This window comes from Corvus moneduloides, chromosome Z, assembly GCF_009650955.1.
Source record: "Corvus moneduloides isolate bCorMon1 chromosome Z, bCorMon1.pri, whole genome shotgun sequence".
In the NCBI taxonomy this organism is placed as follows: Eukaryota; Metazoa; Chordata; class Aves; order Passeriformes; family Corvidae; genus Corvus; species Corvus moneduloides.
The window spans coordinates 37,263,415-37,283,257 of NC_045511.1; the positions used below are offsets into that span (position 1 = coordinate 37,263,415).

The 19,843-nt window shown below is 39.5% G+C and overlaps 1 protein-coding gene and 1 long non-coding RNA gene across 2 annotated transcripts in view; one reads left to right on the forward strand and one right to left on the reverse strand.

The window, feature by feature from the left end:
• Positions 1–14,522, reverse strand: part of LOC116437840 — a 74,035-nt gene extending 59,513 nt beyond the window's left edge. The window contains exons 1-2 of the long non-coding RNA XR_004237495.1: positions 14,438–14,522; positions 11,061–11,160 (exon numbers count right to left, since the gene is read on the reverse strand). This is a non-coding gene — a long non-coding RNA (uncharacterized LOC116437840). The remainder of the gene's footprint in view (positions 1–11,060; positions 11,161–14,437) is intronic.
• Positions 14,197–19,276, forward strand: PRXL2C (peroxiredoxin like 2C). Its single transcript, XM_032096093.1, is given in 7 exon segments — positions 14,197–14,679; positions 14,682–14,945; positions 15,420–15,488; positions 17,013–17,066; positions 17,511–17,616; positions 17,855–17,986; positions 18,610–19,276. Coding segments are annotated over 7 exon segments (978 nt in total). The 5' UTR covers positions 14,197–14,454; the 3' UTR covers positions 18,738–19,276.
• The last annotated feature ends 567 nt before the right edge of the window (positions 19,277–19,843 follow it).

A 19,843-nucleotide genomic window follows, 5' to 3' on the forward strand; every position in this document is an offset into this window, starting at 1 on the left:
CAGCAGCCAAAAACAACCGGTGGGCCCCTGATCTGCCTTCCACAACAGTGGTGTAAAGAGATTGTCTCTGCTTTTAAAAGAATGTAATTTATCCAGATTTTTAACATTATAACCAATGGCAGATTTGGCCCAGCTTGCTGAGTGGCCACTAGGGCTCACAATATACATGCAATGATCCACAGATGTGCGGTGAAGTTTCAAAAACACGTTCTGTCTTTTTTTTCAAAGTGTGTACAATGAATATTAAAAAACCTCCTGAAGTTCACACTACCACTTGCCCAGAATCAGCATCACAATCCCTATTATACACTGCACTTTGTGGAATGTTAATGACTATTTAATTCAGAGTGGATGTGTAAAGAGTAAGGGCAGTGACAGGGATACAGCATATTATAAGTGCAAATTGTACTGTAGCTTTATATATTCCTTTTCCTTCTTCTTTATTTCATGAAGACTTTTTCCTTCCAAAATTAACTATTTTTGATAGCCTTGGAGGACAGAAATTGAAGTTTCCACATCAAAATGGTTAAGATAGCCATAGGCCAATTTTGATTTAGGAAAAAGGAAAAGCTGCAAATGTACTAGAATGCCATGCCAAAGGTTGGGGAGATCAATTGAGTCATAAAGGAAATTGATAGGAAGCTTCATTAAAAGTGTGGTATGTGGAAACTCCCTGTAAGCCACAATGCTTTGTAACCTCATATTTGAGTTCTAAATGTATTTGCATCAGATTTCAAAGAATTATAGCACTGAAGTATCAGGAAGCTTTAGCTAGGTAATAGGAAGCAAAGTGGTGTAAACAGCCAATTATTTAGATAATAAGAAAGACTGCATACATGACATACAATCTGCATTAGCATGTATCACTTTTTCCTTCCATACTCTGAAAAATATCCCAGCTAATACATCAATCAGAAGTAGAGTCTGAGGATTCCATTTTCTGGACCTCACTACAGCTTCAATTTATTAACTCAAAAGTGCTTTATCATCCTTTTTAGTTGCTTGGGGGTTTTTTTTCTGACAGGGTTTCTTGTGGCATGAAAGAGCCAGCATTCAGACAGTATTCATTTTAGGCAGCGGCAATCTAGAGTTAATAGGATCTACTCCATTCTGGTTTTGTGACTCTATTCTCTCAGTGCATGCCTTCCCCAAATCATCACTCCAGTAAATCCCAGTCTAAAATTAAATCATTATTGGACAAACATATCTTCTGATGAATGCTTCCTTGAAAAGGCAGTCACAACCTAAACTTCTTTTTTGTTGCAGCAGGCACTTGCACAAAACTGTACTGTGAATTTTCTACTGAGTATGCGGGCACAAAAACATGCGCACCTGGCAACTGCTGAGTATCCAGAAGAACCTACTTGGTGTCAGAGTAAGTTCTGCTTTGTCTGAAGGAGAAGCAAGGGCTTTTAAGAAGCTGTAATACTTTCCAACACAAACACAAGCTGTTAAATTTGGGGACACACCTAGATTTCAGATGCTCTAAAATACCTTCACACCCTGGTATTAGATATGGCTCTATGTTTTAATTTGAGATACATTAAATATAGCATGCTATATTTCTACAGAGGAAGTTCTTGGCTAGAAATGTGTCCACATTTCTATATTGCATTCTCCTCTTGGCTCATCAGACCCATTCCTTACTTTCTTTTTCACCCTTCCATGCTCAAAGCAGCACAGTGGCAGCACAGTGCAACAAGAACTGTGCTTTTTCCAGGACAGAGATATGAAAATTGTTGCTGCTTTGGCTTTGTATAATGTTCATTAAGTGGGAGGTGGGGAGGACTGATGGAGAGGACCTTGCTGAACGCATGTGTAAAGGTTAGAAACAAAGTATTGGGGAAGGGAGGGAAGGGAGGGAAGGGAGAACCAAGTAATTAAAATCCTTTTGAAAAATTAGGTTGTTACCTAGCCCTCCTTGATGTTTACTCAATTTATAACATCTTTTTCCCTAACTAAATAATGGGGAGTTTTGTTAATTTTTGAGTAGATGCGTAACCTACTTATTTACTACCCCACATAAATAATGTTCAAGCCAGAGAGCTTACTTTAAGACTCATTCTTTCAAGCTGCAATTCTGGGCAAAATTCTGAACACAGAAAAAAAACAGGAAAGGCTTGTGTTGCCTGCACACAACTCCTGCCAAATGTATGCCAGCAGGATTTTATTTTACCAGCAGGACTTCATTATTTATGTCCAGCATTTTAGCAAAAAATTATATGCAGCTAAAGAGCAAGAGAAAGACTGTGGGAGCGTGGGGGGTAGGGGTCAAGAAAACCTAAAGATTGAAAAACAAGAAAAAAAAGAAAAGTAAGAATAAAGAAGTAGAAGGGCCAGCCTTTTACTGGAGCCACATAACAAAGATAAGATGGCACCACGTTAGCCACATCCAGCCTGACTGAAATCCCAACACCTGAGCACTGCTGGGCTATGCTTTCCTGTCACCATGTGGTTCATCCGTAGAGGTGCATTCTGTCGGTCACCTGAACGTGCTCCTCCACCCTCAAAGGAAGCTGTATTTAAAGGTGCTTTTAAAGCCTCTGGTCCTCAGCCTACTCTCAGTTGAGTTACAGGTCCTAGGATGGTCTTTCATAAGAGGGCCACATTATGTCACCTGAACTTTATTTTCATTTCACTTCAGCCCTTTACCTTTCAAGCTACGTTTCTTTCATTCATACCCAGAATAGTGTTCAATTCAGAAGTCAGATTAAGTATTTCAAAAGATCCCATCTAAGAGGAACCACATGCACGTTCTGTGAAATAAAACACCTACAATTTTAAAAACGAATTCACAGCAACAAAAAAGAGCCCCAACACAAGTTAAAACCAAGCCTGACATGTAACAGACTTGACCCCTCCAACACTGCTACTAGAGAAGCAAGCCAGAAAACAAAACATACCAGCCAAGAAGAATTGCAAAACAAATGCCAGCATGATCATCATTTTGTTGAGATGATTTGTGTCTCAAATTTAATTATTATTGAGACCCAGATGTCTTCAGACGCTCTCAGCTGTAAAAAAATCTGCTCCTATTAACTGTGATCAGTAGTCAGGAAAAAAAAAAACTCCACTTGCCTTTTAAATTTTTATGTCTAATCAACAATTTAAATGAGTACAATTATGTTTATTTCTGCTTCATGTAAGCAGCCATCACCACAGTTCCTATGCATTTTCAAGTCTTTAGGTCATTCAATGAATGCTTCACAATGGACCCTGAACTCCTTGTGTCTCCAGTGTGCATTTAAACCAAGAATGTTCAAATTCTCATTTTCTTGCTGATTTCTCTAGTTTTTAACCTTTCTATTAATATAATTCTGTCAGCAGTAACATACATACAAAAAAGATTTTCTTAGCAGGCAAGCATTGCAAATTGCAGTTTAAATTCACTTTTATTTCATCCATTAGCTTACTCCACAGTCAGGTGACTTCACTGAAGAGCCTTCCTCATCTGCCCAGAGTTTTTTAACTACAGCATTTACATCTTGATCTTTTGCATCGAGATGTAAATGTAACAAAAAAAAAATTATAAAGAAAAATCAAGGGCTCTTGAATGGATACTAGAAGTCAAATAAGAGACTGGAGAATCATGGAAAACATAGCAACTACTGGTAGTGTATTTGTTTATGAAAAGGAAATTAACTGCAGCATTTACACCAGATAAAGCTGGTGCCTATCACCAGCTTCAGATATAAGTCATTACAGCAGCTATGCTCCAGTGATGAGCAGCATTTCCTCAGTCTTCATATTAACCCATTGCTCTGCAAAACTCATCTTTGTAATTGAAAGCACTTTCTTTCTTCAGTGGAAGTCAGTGTCATGAACAAATCATTATCACATATAACTTCTGAGCACACTCACAGTTCCATTTATTTTAATTTCTCTCCTCTGTTTTCCACTGTTATGTCCAGTGGACACAGTAAAATCCTTGAGGAGGAACCATTTCCAAAGAGACATTTCTACTAACGAACAAGAAATGCAATTGATTTCTATATCAGTTTTAAGTATTTCATAGATATAAAAGAACAAGACACAGCTACAGAATAAACAAAACAAAACAGATTTTACTGTTTAGGTAGACCCTGAACTACCCTGGGATGTCTTTGGAATCCACTCAGTAAAAGTTTGTCTTGCAGGGGCACAGCATGCTATGCCAAGAGACAGCACCCAGCTGGTTTTGGGCACAAACTGTGGGGGTTTCTGTATCCAGGGGCTGCAAGGGTGCCCTGCAGGGAGGCATTCCACAGCTGTGTTGTGTAATCACAGCTGTTTCTAGCTGTGCACCCCATGTCCCACACCAAAATTTCAATCAACCGTATGGTGCCTCTGTCCAGGCGTTTAAAAAATGTGACAGCTGCCAGGAAAGGATGAACAGAGAATGGATGGGGACATCGTTGAGAGCATGGATGGAGATGAGCCCTTTGGAGGTTCTCCATAGAGAGAGGTGCTCTGAATGGACTGCAGCCCACAGTGAGGATGCCCTGAAGGGACTGTGGTCCACTAGTGATGCACACTAGAGTAGGGACACCCCTGAAGAGCTACAGCCCATAGATGGTTGTAGATACAAAAATGCTGCTAGCAAGGATTTTCTTGCTATTTTCTAAGTCTGTGAGAGACTTTTCTCGCTCACAGAAGAGGTAGCAGAGTTATGTAAACAGCCAACCACCTCCAGCCTTGAAAAGTCTTGTTTATGGTACAGTAGAAAAATATTTTGACAACGGATGTTTTAGGATTTTAGCCAATCACCCCAAGGGGTGGCTGATCCTTGTCCGATTAGACTATGAAGAAAAAATTCTATAAAAGAGTTTGTAAAATAATTAAATCAATCAATCTTGCTGCACAATTCCTGCCTGCTGGATCTTCTCTACTCCTCCTCCCTACGGCTGCGGGACACAGTGATATACCCTAGGGCCTAGCCCTGCAGTAATAGATGATCACTACCAGTAGCAGGACATTTCCAAAGGGACTATGACTCACAGAAAACATATGCCAGGGCAGAAAGTTCCCAAAGAGACAGTTACCCATGAATAAACCATATGGAGCGGAGGAAAACAAGAAGAAAAGATTGGCAGAAGGAAAACATTAGGTGTACAACCCCAACACAGGCTCCCCAAATTGTGGCTGTTTTGCTTATGACTGGTCCCTGAATGAAATCCCACCAGCTCAAGATAATCTTACAGGAGACCATGTGAGAGGTACATGAAAGGTGGATGCCCCACTGGCTCTTTCTGCACACTGAGAGAAAATGGGTTTCTTTCAGTCCTAGAATTAAGAGTTTCACAAATACTTGTTTCCTCCAAGTGCTACTATATACCCCAATCTTCTGAAAGACTATTAAATCTGAAAGTTTATTATGTGTAAGTCATATGAAATATATGCTGTATGATTTCTTCTTTTTAAGGTAACTAGTAACTGTCAAAGAGCACCTGTTTCTAGGCAGACAGCAGGCGTTAACACTAATGACTTCATAGGTAGTATTCTTGCCTCTAAGATGGTATTCAATAATACGCCAGCATGGTGTCAGGCTGAATTATTGGCTGCACTGCCTTTTAGATGCAGTATTAAACTTATATCTGAAGTATTTATGGTCCTCAGAGATCTCAACTGCACTGTGAACAAGGTTTTCCCTGGAGTTCTGACTAAATCACATTTTTGCAATTGCATTCTGTCAAACTAAATTTTACACTGCATTTTTGTTTAAATACTCTACACTCCTTTGCCTCTTGTCTTCAACTGCTGTGCTGTACCTGTGCACACTTTTACAACCCCACATGTCAAGAAGTGCTCGACAAGGTCATGCCACAGCTTCAATGGGAAAAGAGCTTTTATTTCACTCAGACTTGAGAAGAGTGGTACAACTACATTTCCCCCTAGAAGTACAAGTCGTGAACTGTTAATTTGAAGTGGGACAGGCTAGACATTGCAGCATCTAGAGAAAGCATTAAAAAGTAGTAGCCAGTGGCAACTTCGGTACTGCCAGTTTTAAGTAAAGATTGCTTTCGATGCAGAATCTTTTCAAAGGTGTAACACTGGTGATTCTTTCTATGCAGAATTTGGATTTTTAACATTCATGGTCATTATCTTTGCATTTCTGTTTGTTACAGAAGCAGAACCAGCAACTTTCTAGTGAAAGCTTGTCATTCCAGGTTGACATGTTACTGAAGTATTCAAGAGAACTAGCAACAGACACTTCTGCACTCTCGGCATACAATTTTCCCATCCCCTCCATCTTTTACAAGCCTTCCAGTGCAAGTATTGTGGCATGCTATACTTAAAAGCAAACCACTGTTCAGACCCCACAAATGCTTCAAAAACGCACAGAAACAGATAGTGCATCCAGGAAAATGGAATTTTCATACCTATGGCAGATAGCTCTTCCACTTTATGGGTGACACCTCTTTCTAACAACTTGAGGAAGGCATAAAGTCTTTCTTGGATTATATAAAGTATTTAAATTTGTGTGGAAAACTGCAGACAGACTATACCACCCTTTTTGTGAAAAGACTGGTGTATTCACCATTCAGTGAGCCAGCTGTTGACTCCCTGCTCTTTGAGATCTTTTTTTCTGGAACCGGAATCTGGTAAATAACTTGCTCTAGAAGATTGTCACCTGCTTCCTTCCAAGAAAGGAGAATTCTTAGGTGAATTTCAAATTAGATAAAAAGTCTCTTATCTAAGTGACATCAGAGAAAACAACAAAGATACTTCAAGATGTTTTTATCACCTGAGATTCCCAAACAAATCTAGAAGCTGTCCCACTGAAGACTTCTCACAGCTTGTCCACAAAATGAGTCATAGATATTCTGAACACCTTCATGTTTTTACATGTTTTTCCTAGAGAATCATTCCTTATTCTGATTTAGTCTCATTATTTGAAAGTTATTTCAGATAAGCAGAGTTCAAATAAGCATATCGACAAGTGGAGTTACTCAGCAGCAGCTACAGAAATTAAATTTACATCTACTTTAGTCAGAATTAACTTTCAAGTGTGAACAATCTCCTTATTACATTGTCAGAAACAGAGCCTGAATTACAATGACCTGTTTAGAATACAGCTACACAGATATACAAGGAAAAATAACTAAAAAGTATGATTTTCAGAAGTACTTTATCAAAGCTTTTATGCAAAAGTCACTGCCACAAGACACAGAGGACAGGCCACAGAAGCAGCATTCCAAAGCAGATACACACACATGTGAAAAATGTATCATGGAGAAAAAGAATGATTATACATGTATTTCCAATTATACATGTACTTCCTGAATTCATTTTTAGAGTAAAATAAATACATCCATAGACTGAGACAATCAAAATTTTATGAATTTTTAGAAATAAATAAATAAATACATACAAACAGTCCCTGCCTAGACTCGCCTGCCTTAGCAATCAGCAGTCCACTAAGCAGGAGGAAAGAATAAGAATTCTTCAGTTCTGATTTGTTCTTTTCTGTCGTGTGGACTTTTCATTTAAGAAAAGCAACATGGCAATAACTACTCAGGAAGGGACACACAAATTATGTTAGAAAGAAGAGATTCCTGCTGGTACAGCAATTCCAGACACAGTTGTGTTGATCCCATTTGGACTGTAAGCCAGACATCTTCTCTCTTCTGGTATTTTCAAACAATAATTATTGCTTCTTTAAAGGATTTCCTTTTGTAGAATTAATGATAGCAGCAGCATAGATACACACACGTTTTGCAGATTGATTGTTACAATACCTAGCTAATTTATTTATATGATCAAACCAATATTGAAATCACTAGGGTTCTATGTCAAGACCTTGGAAACCATGGCAGGGCCACAGCTTGAATTTTAAAGTGCCTAAGGAGAATTTTTAAACATTGGCTGTTGATCATTCTCTGGAGAAAGCACAAGTCAATTCAGTTTGAAAAAAAAATCTGACTCATGTACTATGCAGAAATGGCAGCAGCTGCATTTAACAAATGATTGATACATAAGCATCAGCATCCAGAAAATGAAGTTAAAATTGTTGCAAACATTTTATAGAGGAACAATGAGGGAAATAAATAAATAAATAAATAAATAAAGCTTAGAGGGATGTTTCATTCCTTTCCCATTATTTTCTTTTAACAGATTTTGGTTTTGTGCACTTTACTCTTCAGCTTTTACATGTGAAACCTTAGGTTGTAGACAGAAGGACATTGCACATTCTAACTTACATGAAGGATGATGGTGTAATGAAACAACAGTACATACATGTGAACTAATTTTAATGCCCTTTCACCGATATGCAAAGAAAGATAAACTTGTTTTACATTTACAGACATTTCAGTTAAAGAATTTGTGGTTTAGCTCATATGTTAATATATTTTAATTTATGGTTGTCTCTAACTAAGGTGTATTTAATGTACATATTCCCCTTTTTATCCTGATCTTCACTTTAACTGCTAGCTTTGTGCATAAACGAATGACTGCATTAGAAATATATAAAAAAGATAATTGAATGTAGCAACTGAAAAACAGGGAAAGAATAAGTAGCTTCTTTAAGAAAGAAAAATATGGAGCAGATTGACATTTTTGTTGAAGTAAGTAACATAATTACAATGCAAACAACAGAAAGAAAAACATCTTTCTTTAGTTTAAACACTGGAGATATGGAAAGGGCCATATTTTTGAGCCTTAAGCCAACGATCATCTCTCAAAGAACCAAGTGCAGGATTCACACCAACATCCACATGAACTCAGATCCAAAAGTCTTTCAGGGCTAGGTCCTCCACCTCAGCTCTGTCATGAATTTTACTGGCTGTAGTAAAAGCTTTGATTGTTAACAAACCAAATACATTATTTCCACTGGAGAGGATTTTAAAGGCCCTCCTAAGAGAGCCAGCTGGAAAGCTGTAATGTCTAAAGCTCCTGACGAAGGGTTCACATGGCCATTAGACACTTTACCTTCAGACTCCTTTTCTTATTTAAATAATTTCTTAAGGAAGTACCCACTAAATGAAAACTGTGGCTTGCTTCATCACAGCATGGCACACACATTGTCTCACTCAGTCAATATTAAGAGAGAATTAGGCAACACTTATTAGCCATTTTGAAAGGCAGGAGGGTGGACACGGGCCATGGATTTGTAGTCCCTAGTATACAAGCAGACACACAATCTTGTGAAAAAATCAAATCTACCTCTTTATGAGAACTGGCCTGGGTTTCTAATTGATGCCTCTAGCAAAGAGGCTCAAGAGATACGTCTGATGCTAAAGTGATGCTACTCTTAATCATATGCCAAGAAATAAATGAGATCTTGTGCTATAATTAGAGCAAGCTATTAGCCTCCAGCGAAAATATTATACCATCCACTGGTCTCAAGAAGGGAATTCCTAACTGTAGCTAAATATCAATGTTGCCATACATAAAAGAGCCATTTGAACTGAATCTACTGCTAAGTACACATTTAGCTCTCTATGAACACAGAAAATAGAAATAGTAGCTGGGAACCACAACCTTCTCAAAATAAGCTTTTCCATATTGATGCCATGATGATTTTTTGCCTTTTCTTTTATACTCCCTTATATACCTTTTTATAGCTTTTGTATTCTTAGTGGTTTTTAGCCTACATTCTTAGATTTATTTGTCAAGCTAGGAGACTAAACATTTTAGAAGCTTCGTAGTTAGGGATCAAAATGCCCCCAGACCCCAAGGTCCTCTCCAGAACACATTCTGTAAACTAAGATAGAACCATCCATGGAAAGGTTCCTTGGGGAGGGGGGCTCACTTGAGCCTCTCATTGGGGAATCTTTGATAGATATGCTAATTAGTAAGACCTATAATGTTGTATCCACTATAACACTATTGTGGGTGGGCATTGCAGTGTGCTTTTCAGTGCATTCCATCTGGACGTGGTGCACTCAAAGATCCTTAAAATAAATACTGAGTTAAAACCCCTTTTTCCCTTCTAACCGTGTTTGATTCTTGATTTTAAGACCAGGAAAAGGCAAAAATGTAAGCAAAAAACCGGGGCGGGGGGGGGGGGGGAGGAGAGAACTTTAAAAAGGAAAAGTATCTAAAGTTTTCAAGGAAGTTTTGTTTACCTTGCAAGATACCAGTCTTAAGTAAAGCTTAATTTGGCCTGAACACCCCATGAAACCACCCCTGCTTTTCTTCACATTCTTTATTTTTTAATCTTCTCATCTGGTTTACACTAATGATAATTAGCTTACTTTCTAAGAGCCTTATTGCTAACAAGATACAAGATAATTCTGTTTGGCCAGTCTGGATTGTAGCATATATTTTGTTTGCTTTTTGACCATGTCTCATCTATTTAAGTAGTAATTTGCTTCCTCTTAATTCTTTTATAAAAGATTCAAACCAGTGGCACTTAGAGTAAATAAACAGCGTCTTCACACATAATTTTCTACTCTTGGCATATAGATGATCACCTCTGTTTCTCATTTGCAGCACAGAGAGTAGGTAGCTGCAAAACAGAAATAGATCAAATTCAGAGAGTTCTTACAAAATGCATTAAAAATGCCCTTTGTGCCTTGAGGCTATATTAAATAAAATGTGCATACTTCACTTAATACTGTTATTTTATTGTGTAGTAAAGTTTGTACTGCTGCTCTCTGTGTAGGGTTTGCATTATGAAACTAAATATATCAGACATAAGAGAAGAAATGTTTTCTTGCCATATGTCATTATAATCCTTGAACTATTTGAGTAGATTTTAAATTACATTTCTATTATCTGTGTTGTGAAACAACAGTGAGTTAATATGAAACACATACTGATACTCTGATGCTGCAGCCAGACTTATGAAGCCCTTTAGTCTGGTAAATAATCTTGAATTTTTAAAGGGAGACAAAAAGCACAACTTAGGCAAGCTTTGATACCGCAATAATTCCCCCTTCAGGGAAAAAAACAAACAACCAACCTCCCCTCAACAAACAAAAACAGAGAAACAAACCAAACCAAACATAAAACCACATACACAAAACCAACAAATGAAAAAACAACCACAAAACACAAAGCAGGAAGCAAAACTAATGAGAAACAACATCGGGATGAGAACACACAGCAGATAGCAAAACTGGAGATGAACTCACCATTTTCAAAATTTCTTTCAAGGCTTCAAATTACTGTCCTTGCTGGTCAGAAGAATCACTTCATGGTGCTATTCAAGCATACCCCCAGGATATCGTGACACTAAGGGAACAATGAAAGGCAGACATAAAGGAAAAAGCCTCTTATCATAGAAACATAAAATAGTTTGAGTTGGAAGGGACTTTAAAGATCACCTAGTTCTGCTCCCCTGCCATGGGTAGGGAACCTTCCCCTACACCAGTTTGCTCCAAGCCCCATTCAGCCTGGCCTTGAACACTGTCAGGAACAGGGAGACCACAACTTCTCTCACCACCCTCATAGAGAAAAAACTGTCTTATCTACAGGACAGTCCACATTTTTACTCCTTTGTAATTACAACAGCAGTTTAAAAACAAGTCATTCTTAGCTGGTGTTTAGCATGAATGTTTTTCCCTGGAATTGTAAACACTAATTTATTTTTTGCTGATAAGTAATAACCATGTTATCTCTAGCTAAACAATATTAGATTAACAAGAAGAACAAATATCCTTGTGCTAAATAAACAGTACATCATGTAGTAAATTGATAATAACAGGTTGCTGTACAAACAAACACCATATACTTTAGGTGGTGCATTTATGGTATTGATACAGGCCACACCTCTCTTGTCAAATATTTTGTTCAGCTGCTGTATATAAAGGAATTAAGGCTGCATAATTACAGCTGGTTTTTTGTTTCACTAGTCAATACAGAACAAACAATTTAACTGCCATCTTTGAGTAATTATTGTTTTCCCTCTTGAAATGGTAGGAATTTGAGTTTCTTATCCACAGTACAAAGTAACCCAATCCTTGATTAACTAAATATTAGCTAAGTTTCTTTCTACAACTGTAAATTGCAGTGCAGTGAGGAGTGACTTGCATCCTGAATCAAAATTATTAGTGTAAGTGCACTGATTGATTCTCCTTAAGACAATGAAAAATACATCACTCTGACACATGTGGTTCTTTAAGTTATCCACATTTCTATATTTGTAACCTATAAAGACAAGATGGGAAAGGAAAGAAAAGGAAATTTCCCTGTCCACAGCACACACTGAAGAATTATGTGGTTCTAGTAGACTGCACACTTTGACAGTTGGTACTGTCCAGAGTATCAGCACATAGGGATTCTTTCTTCCCATCTAAGTGAAACTTATGTCTGCACTTCTGTTAAGTATATATTAATGCAAGACTTTAAGCTTCAGCTTTCAAAACATGGCTGCTAATTTTGAGTGTTTCCTCTTTCAGAGAACAAGTCAGGATACAACTGCCTTTGCTTCTGTTCTTTCTCTGTAAAACTGGGGGTGACAGCAATTTGTATTCTAGCAACACTTAGGATTCTCCACTAAAAGTTAGAAACATGCTGTTTGAGGGGCTTTAGGGAATGCTTTGGCAAATATCCTCAGAAGAAAGTTGCTGTTGCTCACTTGTATACTGCTGAAACCAGCTGTTAAGGATGTGCTTCTTCAGCTAGTTTAAGGAGGCCAAGTTACATAAATAAAGCAAAGTCTGCAGGCAGTCTTCATTGGCCTAGTAGGAATGATTACCACCTCTCCCAGACAGGCAGAGTGCCTCTCTTGGGCTCCTCAGATTTCATTTCAAATCAAGAAAGAACAAGCTCTCTGGATGCTCAAGATCAACTATGTACAGACTGACCCGGGGCAGTATCCTCTGAGTTTGTGACACCACAATGCCCAATTCTTTTCATCAGCAGTCTCATCCCCGTGTGTGCTCCCAGTCAGAGGCTGCAGCAGCAGATCCCCTACAGTGATATGACTGCCTCTTCTGATTTCCAGCTGCAGTGGCAAAGGCTCTGGTCCAAGCCCTACTGACGATTGACTGTTGAGCTGTGCCCCAGAGCCCTGCCCAGTGCTACCCTGTTTTACTGCAGGCATAACACAGCGAGGTTATAGCCTATCCTACAGCTTCAAGATGCAGACCAAAGCCTGTCAAAAGTCGTCAGTTCTCTGCTTTGTTATGTCCTGAAGTAGTCTAGTGTAGTCAGCACATTCCCATTAGTACTGCTGAGGGAGATGCAGAGCACTGCTGCACAGCTCACAGTTTAGTTTATGAACTGCCAGTGGAAGAAATGTGTTGGACAGCATACTGGTAACTGAACAAGGAAGCCTGATGAGAACAACAATGGGGAATACTGCCCGAATTATTTCAGAATCATAGAATCACTTAGGTTGGAAAATACCTTTAAAATCATTGGGTCCAATTGCATCTAGCAGAATTCTAAATTTCAAAATTTTTCAAAGTTCTTTACTAATCTGTACTAATTTGAATTCATCACCTTTTAAATCAAATTCCTTGTGAGGACATACTGAGCGGCAAGATTTAACATGTTCTATTGATGCCATGAAGATTTTTGCCTTTTCTTTTATACCCCTGTTATACCTTCTTACAGCTTCTGTATTCCTAGTGCTTTTTGCCTACATTCTTGGACTTGTTTGTTAAGCTAAGAGACTAAACATTTTAGAGGCTTCGTAGCTAGGGATCAGTGTGCCCCAGACCCCAAGGTCCTCTCCAGAACACATTCTGTAAACCAAGATAGAACCATCCAGGGGAAGGTTCCTTGGGGAGGAGGGGGCTCACTTGAGCCTCTCATTGGGGAATCTTTGATAGATATGCTAATTAGTGAAATCTATAATGTTATACCCAATGTTGGGGGGACGCGGAGAAGAGGAGAGACACAGAGACACAGGGAAAGACTCGGTGGGGTACATCTCGATGCATATGACCTGGACGTGTACACCTAAGGATCCTTAAAAATGAATACCAAGGTAAAATCCCTTTTCCCCTTCTAACCGTGTATGCCTCTTGATTTTAAGAGCAGGAAAAGGCATCACTGTGTGCTCACTCCCCCTAATATAAAAGCAGTGGGCTTAACCCAAAGCACAGGGGACATAAGTTTAAATAACATTAACATTTAGACCCTGGGGCAGTCTGCCAAGAGAAACTTTGGAGTTAATACAATCAGAGAGTTTCACAAAGCAGAATAACTTCTGGAGATCCCCCAGTCCTATTGTGTCTGACACTTCTTTTTCCTCTGCCCACTAAGAAAAGTACCCTTATCCTCGTAAGCTTTCAGCTGACACAACAATCTAAGAGACTACAATACTCTTCCAACAACCTAGCAGTTTTCTTATTTTAAGGACTGTTCATTCATTTCTGCGTGCACTCGAGCATCTTCTGCTATTCAGCTCTCAAGGTACTGTGAAGCTCTGCTTTTGCAGGAATAGGGACACCGGGTTTGGTGCGTTCTTTGATACAGCAGCTCGACAGCTCCTCAAGAACAGTTTTCTATCTCGCTTACGGCCCGCAGTGCTGCGGCCTCCCGCAAAGCGAACGCCGACCTCGAGGCCGTAAGACCATGTTACCGCTCCTGCTCGCACGCCATTCCTGGGAAGCTCCGGGTGACTTCCCTATGTTTCCCGGGCACAAACCGCACGCCGGCCGTGGCTGACGGACGCGCAGCGGTTTCGGCCGCAGGTTTCTCGCTCTGTCCATCCGAACACCGAGCTCCTCCTGGACCGCGGCGCGGCTGCCCGAGGTCGCTCCCGCGGACGGGAACGAGCCGCCCCGCTCCACCCCGGCCCCGTCGCTTTCCTCGCCGTCGCACAACGCCCCGCGCCTTTCCGCTCCAGCTCCGCCTTTCCTTTCGGCGCTCCCATGGCCGGGCCGCCGGCGCCCCCGGTCACGCAGCAGGTCGGGCGGGCGCGGGGCTGCGGGCGGCGGCCGGAGCGGCCGCAGCAGGAGCAGCTGCGGGAGGCCGCCCGCTGCCTGGTGCTGGACGCGGACGGGAGCAGCGTCCCCTTCCAGGCCCTGTACGGGGAGCAGAAAGCGATCGTGGTGTTCGTGCGGGTGAGGAGGGGCCGTCGCGGGGCCCAGCCCGGCTCCCGGCGGGGCTGTGTGAGGGCGGGGGTGCGGGGGCTCAGCACGGGATCGGCTGGAGCGGACGGGGAAGAAAGCACAAAGGAGATCAGTGCTGCTCCTGAGACCCCCTGTTCTTTGGTAAAGTGACACACTATTCACCAGAAAGGAAATACTTCTTCAGCCGGGTGTTTAGGGAAACAAGTATCATGTTCCTTGATTTCCCAGCTGTCGAGCCAGCTATCACATTCCTAAAATATCTAGATAAAAATATTTGCAAGGCTGCAGGCCCAGTGTCCTTGTTCAGGCTTGGATTAAACCAGTATCCTAATCCAAATTTGGTGGCTGGAATCTTTCCCATTCCTTGTTCCGGATCACCTCCAAAGTGGGTGCAGCCCAAAGTCTACTGCTTCATTGCTGTGCAGTTTTATCTGTTCCTGACACATTCAACTGGGTATGTTGCAGAATTTTTTGTGTTACACCTGTAAGGAGTATGTAGAAGATCTGGCAAAAGTCCCCAAAGCATTTTTACAAGTAAGTACTCTGCCATTAATGTTTGTGGCTGCAATCAAGCAGATTTGTTATGTCCAACTGCAGGCTTATGTAAGGCTTCTAGGAATAAAAAAATGGCTCAGAAGAAGCACTTCCATTGTTTGCTGCAAAAGCAATAATGAATCTGCCTAGGAGACACAGGAAAGGATTTATGGCACTACACACTGTTGCAGCAGCATTATTTCTCCCTGCCCTATTAGCTTGGTGCTCTTTTTACTGCTGTGTTCAGAACAGTTAGACAACATCTGACAGGCATTTCTTTTGGTATTAGCAGTGCCCTGGACAGCTGTCTTCTGACTGCTAACTAGTGCCCTTTCCATTATGTTAGTAGAGCTAACTGATGGTTGTGCACGGAACAAGATCAGAAAATTGATCTGGATTAAAAATAGTATCTTTTTCTATGGTGATCTGTAAGCTGCATTAATAGTGTATCCTGCTCTCCAGGCAGCTGCACAAACAGGAATGACAGCGACAGAAAGGAGAAGTAGAGTGGGTAGGGGTTGCTATCGATGTGTATTTGTTGGGTGGTAGGAGACACCAGAGAAGACAATGATCTCCTGCTAAATGTGGAAGGTCAATCTGTCTCTCCTAGACTGCTGATTGAAATTCTGTCAAACTTTATTCCCAACAGCAGCATAGCCAATGACAGAGACTCAGGTCATTGCTGACAGAAACAGCAACTCTAAGTCCATCTGAGATGGACTAGGAATTTGAGGACAAAAATAGGCAATTTCTTTGTCAGCTTCCCTTCTCAGGACAGATATTTCTAAACTGTTTGATCAGTGTTACTCAAAAGGACATTTTCTTAATTTGGCTCCTCAAATAAATGTACACAGAGAGTCAAAAATATCCACACTTTTCTTAGTGCAAGTATTCTGGTTTTAGGAGGGTGTCTTTTCATAACAAGCAAAATGATTTTCTATGGGCAATGATTTTATATGGGAAGGGCAAGTATTACACCCTAGCAGAACAACCTTACACTTACTAACTGTTTTACTGATACCTAAATGGACTTCAGATTTGGCCCCTGTTTTAGACTCAGGCCTAAGGTTGCACCTGCAATAGACAGCAGTGCATGTGAATGCAAGTTATATCTATTAATGGGTGTCCACGTATGTGAATCATAGATGTTTGGGCACCATTTGGGCTGCTTCTTTAGATGTAGGTGCAACTGAGTGGAAATTTTGAGTTTCCAAAATCATAATACGTTCTAATCAATTGAAAAGACAATCCTACCAATGCTGCAGGAAACTCAAAGTTTACGCACCTGTAATTTAAAAGTTATCTTTAAAAATAATTTTTCACTTAATAAATTAATGTAGCTGCTAATTGCGGGTGATATACAAAAGTGCAGTCTCCAAACATGTAAGTAATGTTAACATCAAATAATTTTAAGTCAGTGCTCTGCAATCACTAACTTGGAATACCAGATTCTGTTAATGTTCTGAAGTCATGTGGAAACACCCAGTTCCTCTTTACAGCTTCAGTACCCATGTTCTGTTCCAGGAATCGAATGTGAGGCTTATAGTTATTGGACAGTCATCATATCATCACATCAAGGTAAATAAAGTAGACATTAAATACAATGTATCTTCTATTGTGTCTTAATGGTCTGTATTGAGGGATTTGTTTTGCTTGAAAAGGTGGTCTTTTGCAATGGCAATAAAAAAGGATAGTATTCATGAGGCAATTCTAATAGCAATACATGAGTAAAGCAAGTAATTAAAACTTTCAGTTTAAAAACCACCAGGGGTTGCTAAGGAAACATCTTTTCCTGATTTCACTGGAAGCTTTGTTTTAATAGAAGCTTTGAGGCTAAAAAATTTTCCACTTTAACATAACAAACACACAGTTTTCAAATAAGAGGGGGGAAGGTGGAGCTGGCAGGGCGTCAGTAATTTTTCTGTTGTCAGTAGACCCTAACTAGTTACTGCCTTAACCTTACAGATATTACTTCTTATTTCTGTGTGTGTATGTGTGTGTATGTACACCTCTGTTTTGCAGCCCTTTTGCAGTTTAACTGGGTATACACATGAAATGTATGTAGATCCACAAAGGGAAATTTATAAAATACTTGGCATGAAAAGAGGTGAAGGTAATAAAGTATCAGGTAAGAATACTTTTCTCATCTTATTTAGACTTTCACAAACAAAACAAAAATGCTCTGATAAAATAGTATGGCCACAATGTAAAGAGTGAGTTGCCCACCAGACTGTCTCTCATAGGCTATATTTTGAGAAAACACTGATAGTCAGGAATCTCTAAACTATTCACAGCAGCTGTTCAATGTTGTTGTTCGTATATACTTTCGTATTTCTAGTTAACAAGTGTTTTGTGGTTTTGTTTAGTTCGGAGCCCTCATGTGAAATCAAACACACTTCTGGGAAGCATTAGGAGTATATGGAGAGCAATGACTGGCCCAGCTTTTGATTTTCAAGGAGACCCTGCTCAGCAGGGAGGAGCTTTGATTATAGGCCCAGGTGAGCTGCTTTGTTTTGTGTGAAAGTTACAACTGTCTCATTCCACTGTTTGCTGCCATCTCGCCTGCTGTCCCTGTGGGTCCCAAGGAGACAGTCTTGTGTTGAACTTGTGTGATTTCTGTCACATGAAGGAATCTGCAAAGTGTCATTTTGTAGTCCTATCTCCCACAGAGGTGGCATAAACCTGATCACAGTCCTGCAGAAATTGATTGGAGTGCTGATGGAACAACTGCCTCAAAGTTTGGAGGGTTTTCTTGACATCGTGGTATTTACCTACATTCTGCTTTCACATTTGATTTGAGGCATTTAATGTGGTTTTAGTAGAGAAGCAGAATGTGAAGGGGGAATTGCAACATGACAGTCATCACATTATTAGGAAACATCATGCTACAGCAGATTTAAACTAGTTAGGTGCTTCAGTGTTTCTTGCTTCTTTAACATAATTAAAATTCAAACATAATTAAACAATTGTCATTGTTTAAAATACAGTATATTGTGCAGTCTATAGGACTAGTACACATTTGTATGATAACTGGTAGGTAGTCAGAATGCTGCTTCAATTCACTTACATCTTTGAATAAATAAATATTTATTCAATAATTTACATGTTATTCTCATTCCAGGCAATGAAGTTCATTTTTTGCACCTTGATAAAAACAGGCTGGATCATGTTCCCATTAATACAGTTTTGCAGCTGGCAGGAGTTAAAACAGTGAATTTCTCAAACAAACCCCAGATTATTGACATATGACACTGATGTAATACATACTTTTTTTTAAATTCGTGCTCTACGAGAACAGTTCTCCAGTGAATTCCAACAAGCATCGGTTCTGTTGTGTCTTTGTGGGACATCTGAAACCTTATGTAGAAAATAAAAGCATAAAATAAACTACCTGACTCTAGAGAGAGACACAAAAGCGCTATTTCCATTGAATACAAGATAATAGAAACAAACTCAGCTGAGAATGATTGCAAAACATCCTGCAGCTTATTATTGCCTCATCAAACAATATTGGTAATATATTTTAAAAATCATTGTTCAAGGTGCACTAAACTAAAAAATCAGACTTTGCTCAGGAAGAATTTGGGATTCTTGCCTTCAGCAGATCAACATGGGCTTTCAATCCAAGACTTCTCAGAATTCTTTTAAAGCTTCCACCACTGTATGACAATTTTGTATGTCACAATTTTGAACACCTGGACTTAAGCTTATGCCTACTTTTGCATCAGGCACTGGCAGAAGTTATGAAATACATTTCACAATTTCAAATAAATATTTTAAATACATCATCCTGTATTGTCTGCAATTCTTTTGTGTGGTACAAAAATGTGGGTTTTAAGACCAAAGAGGTATGTCTTAAATTCATATCTGATCAGATTATCAGTTTTAGAATAAGCCAAATTATTTGTTTTCCTATGAAGATTTGCAGCAGAATGTTCTCCCTTTGTATGTATGTACTTTCTGTCAGAGCAAGAGGTCTCTGAAAAAATTGTCCTTAGTTATTTCTTAGACAACTGAAGTAAGCATAACAGCATTCTGGTTTGCAGTTCTGGCATATTTCATATTAACCATTTATCTACAAATGTTTATGTTCAACATCTATTGCTTTCATTAAAGTAGATGTGCCCTCTTTCATCCAGGAGACACTTCCTTTTAGCAATTTGAAAAAAAAAAAATTTCCAAGATTTATGGAGGAGCATATCCTTTTCTGCAATCTCTGATCTTTGACCTTCACTGTAAAATGCTACCATCCATACATACATGTCTCAACTACAAATTTTCTCCCTTTTTAAGCTTTAATGAAATTGTAAAATGGCTTTTCGTGAAGGTGTTTGTTCCTGCATCCATTAAGGTCA